We start from the raw sequence: 4343 nt of genomic DNA, 5'->3' as shown, positions 1-4343 counted from the left end.
ACGGCTGAGAGCCCGCGGGCTGTTCCGCTGGAGCAGAGCAGCCTGAGAGGGGACCTCATCAGTGTGATCAACAGCTAAAGGGGGGTCAGGAGGAGGGGCCAGACTCTGCCCAGCAACAGGACAAGGGGCAATGGGCACAAACTGGAACCTGGGAAGTTCCACCTGACCAGGAGGAGAAAATTTGTTGCTGTGAGGGGGAGGGAGCTCCCCCCAGAGAGGCGGTGGGGTCTCCTGCTCTGGAGAGATCCCAACCCTGCCTGGATGCCATCCTGGGCACCCTGCTCCGGGTGATCTGGATGATCCTCAGAGGTCCCTGCCGACTCCCACCATTGTGGGATTCTGTGATTCTGGTCCCAGCTTTGCCAAAACCATCTGAAGTTAAGTGTTGGTCCCGCAGCGCTGCTGCCTTTCCTCCTGGGGTAGAGCCACACGTGCTGCCATCAGGTTGCATCGGTCCAAGCCACGTGCAGCCTGATGCTCCAGCACCACATGCCCGGCGGCTGGGGACACGCCGGTCATGCCGGGGTGTTCCCTTCAGGGAGGCTCTGCTGCTGTAACAAACTGTTCTGGTTTCACATAGAAACCGTCAATAACACTTGTGTGGAGATGACTCGGTATCGATTGGCGTTCAGCTTGCAGTGGGTTTTAGAAGAAACCATTTTTGACAAGAAAAGAATGGGCACTTACATTTATTACCTGTGCTGCAAAGCGCAAGAGAGTCGTGGCTATCAGTTGTCCAAAATGCTGTGAAATGGGGTACTTTAAGAAGAAATACTCTTAATTTAAGAAAGGAAAAATGCAGCTCAGTTATACTCTCACCGTACGGACAAGCCCCCCGTTCCTCTTTTGTCTGAAAAACAGCCGCTGTCAAAGTCAGCACACCACAGTGCCCCGGCTCACAAAGGCCAGGGTGGTTTGTGAAAAATACATGGAAATTGTTGTCACCTCAGCAGCCCAGAGCACGTTCTGTGTGCATGGGCAGTTTTTGTCACCTCTCCCAGCCTCAGCTCACCTTGAGCCATCACTTAGATGTACCTGGTGGGCCCCACTGGAACAGGGGACTGGGCAAGGGCAGGTGCTCCCGGCTGTGGCTGCGACGGGTCTGGCTGCCCAAAGGCACCGGCACACTCCCTGGGGACAGGTGGCCTCTGTCACTATGGCCTTTACTGGTCCCAGCAATAGCAGGCCCAAAGAGCAGCTTGGTGGATGGTGAACGCTGGCTGGAGGAATTAAAGATGCTTTCCCACGGTGTCAGTCACCGTGTCGTATTCGTGATGTGAACTGCATTCCCTATACGCACAAAGATCCAGCTTTCGCCCAGACAACACTCTGCACGGACAGGGGGACCTGGTGGTCTTAAAGGTCTTTTCCAACCTAAACGATTCTGTGGTTCTTTGTCATTTCAGGGCTATTTCCCCTAGACATTCACCAGCTGATGGTACAGAACACTGCAGTGCGAGGTGGGGACATGGAAATGTCCCTTACCTTGGCAGCACTTGCCGCATCGCCGTGCTGGCCACTTGGGTTATGTAGATAAAGCCAAGGAGGTGGGAAAAGCAGAAGGATGGAGATCCCACAGACTCTTCATTCCTTCATAATTCAGTTTACTGCCCCAGCGCTTGAACTTCAGTGCCAAATGACCTAACATCTTCCTAAGGAGGAAATTGTTTACATTGGGGTGGTGAGCCCCTGGCCCAGGCTGCCCCGAGAGGTGGGAGCAGCCCCATCGCTGGCCCCATCCCAGGCCAGGTTGGCCCTTGGGGCTCTGAGCCCCCTGCTCTGGGGGCAGATGTCCCTGCTCCCTGCAGGGGTTGCACTGGGGGACCTTAGAAGGTCCCTTCCACCCAAACCAGTCTGTGATTCACTGATTGTAACATCCGTTTCTGTGCAGTGAATGTGCTTTGCGTCCATCAGCCAAGAAGCTCCGAAATCCAAAAACTGTTCTTCTGCTGTACGTGTCCCTGCGTAGCAAATCCCACCCAGAGTGACTTCCTTTATGTAGCGATGACCGCTCAGGCAGTGAGAGAACTAATTGTTCTATTTCCCACAAGCGAAACGCCACGGCGTGCGCGTGTGGTGTGATCCTGGCTCCGCAACGGCTCAGGCTTTGGCTCCCCTCCAAGAGTCCCTGTAAGTCAGAAAAGGGTCTTACAAATTAGGGGAACGTGGACAAAAAAGGGCATACCCTAAGAATCAGACTTTCTTGGTGGGAAAATACAGTTGCTGCTCCCTGAGTCCTACAGCCTGCGTGTGCCTGCAGCCCTCTCCCTCTCCCCTGCAGACCGACCACCTCGTCTCGGAGCACCGCCAGCAGCCGGAGTGCCTGGAAGTGGATCCCTCTCTCGAAGCCCTGAGGCTGAAGGCCTGTGACTCCGCCAGTCCTTATCAGAAGTGGCAGTTTGGCAACTACTATGCGAACTGAAGGGAGCCGCTGAACCAGGAGCACTGTGTTTTCGTCTTGGGGATTCAGCAAGGACGGCTGCGGACTTGTGACAGCAAGCGCAGAACTGGAAGTTCATTTCCAAATGATAACTGAAATCCGTGGTTGGAACCAGCGCAGTGAGCGCTCAGAGTACCAAAGGCAGGATACCAAAGTCTGGGTTAACGAGGGCTGAAGCAGAGGCAGGTCTTCGCCTCACTGGGGGAGGCTGCGGCAAAAATGTAATTTTCTGTATTATTAAATGGAAGTATTTTCTGACGTCCCCCATCCTGCTGTAAGCAAACCTTCATCAGCTCCCCCGACAACAGCATGAGCCACAGGAATACTTCCAGGGCTCTGCAGCCTGTAGCCAGCAAATTGGGCTGCTTATTCTTCCACAGAAAATAGAAGTTTATTGACCAATGCATTAAAAAAAAATCCATTTGACATGCCCGTGCTTGGTCTGGCTGCAGGTTCCTGCCCAGTGGGACCTGCTGCCTCTGACAGATGAGTATCATGGTTCTGTTAGGAATTGATCGTGTATTGGAAAAGTCTTTTCTTAATAATGGGAGGCACATCCGGGTCGATAAGCTGCCCAGCAGACGAGGTGAACTGGGGGCTCTGGAGGAAGCAGCAAGGACCCCTGGCTCACGCCCCGTGACAGCAAGAACACGTGCTGGGCTTGGAGGTGAGAGGAACCGCCAGGGAGGTGAACTGGGGGCTGGTCCTGCTTCTTGCTGGCAGCTCTCCCAGTCGTGGTGTCCCCCCACTGTGGCCTGCAGGGGGTGGACAAGCTCTACACACCAAAAGTCCTCTAAAGTTATTGTCACTGGCAAATTACTTTCTCACTGTGAAACTTTATCTCCCAAAGCCATTGCCAGTTTTTGAAGGTGTGTGATCAGAGAATAAACACTGCTGTGACAGGACCAGCACCTCCCGGGCAGGATTTCTTCTCCCCTTTCTGTGGGAAGTTCCCGCTGTGGGAGACGGTTCCCAGTACAGCTGTGGTGTCACTGGGAAGGCAGCACTTCTCCTCCTGTCCCCTTGCAGAGCTTCTCCAGTGCAAGCTGCTGGGCATTCATGGGGCTGAGCATCACTCGGTTCTCACCGAGAACCGCCATTGACCACAGCTGAGCCCCACTGTCCCGCGTTCGCAAACCCCTCGTACCCCTCCTCTGATTTTTCAGAGGGCCCTGGCATAACGTTACCTCTCATGTGGCGGATCAATGGTGACAGCGTCTGACAGGCCGAGTCTGCCAGCACGTTACTGGCCCAGCAGAATTTCCTGGTTGGCTCCGATTCCAGCTGTCCTCCCGATCTTGCCTGCTCCCTCAGCGCAGCTACTCCAGCTGCCGCCGGAGCAACGGCACAGACGGGATTTATGCAGTCAGCTTCTATCAGAGGCGTGGGTTTCATCAACACTCCATCACTTGTCACTGAGCAGGCACCGAGCGGTCGTGTGTCACGGTCACATCCCATTGCCAGGCTTGTCACTCGTCCCCCTCTTCCCCTGGTGTGTAAACGCTCACTTCCATGTCGTGTCTTTTGCGTAAAGACCAGAGCATGCCCTCGGGGCTGCTGGCAGCCAGCCGCTGCCCTGCTGTGGCGCAGCGCTGAGAAGCGTTCGGATCGCACCAGTCAGCCCAGTCTTCCAGAAACGAGCATTTTTTGCATTTTTTTCCGGCACACACGGCAGACGCAGTGAGAGGCATCTCGCTCCTTTTCCATCTCCACTGTGCTGCGGCAGGGAGGCACAGGGCACGGTGGGCTGCACTTTCATCAGTAAGTGCTCTGAATCAAAGCAGCCCCATTTGGTTTGTTTAAAAAAAAAAAAAAGTTTATAAAAAGGGAATAAACTGTAACAGGTGAAGGCTCTTTGAGCCCTGTGTGTGAAATCTGTTTCTGACCAGTGCAAGGGCTCCTC

At 54.4% G+C, this 4343-nt stretch overlaps 1 protein-coding gene across 1 annotated transcript in view; it reads left to right on the top strand.

Annotated features, from left to right (window-relative positions):
• The window catches only part of GALNT5 (polypeptide N-acetylgalactosaminyltransferase 5), a 14784-nt gene extending 12362 nt beyond the window's left edge, over window positions 1-2422 (top strand). Inside the window, exon 11 of the mRNA XM_010135426.1 lies at window positions 2282-2422. Coding sequence (XP_010133728.1) covers window positions 2282-2422 — 141 coding nt within the window. The remainder of the gene's footprint in view (window positions 1-2281) is intronic.
• The last annotated feature ends 1921 nt before the right edge of the window (window positions 2423-4343 follow it).

The sequence above is a fragment of the Buceros rhinoceros genome, unplaced genomic scaffold (assembly GCF_000710305.1).
Source record: "Buceros rhinoceros silvestris isolate BGI_N320 unplaced genomic scaffold, ASM71030v1 scaffold8094, whole genome shotgun sequence".
NCBI lineage: Eukaryota > Metazoa > Chordata > Aves > Bucerotiformes > Bucerotidae > Buceros > Buceros rhinoceros.
Note: the sequence above shows the minus strand (reverse complement) of the source record. Positions and strands in the feature narration are given on the sequence as shown.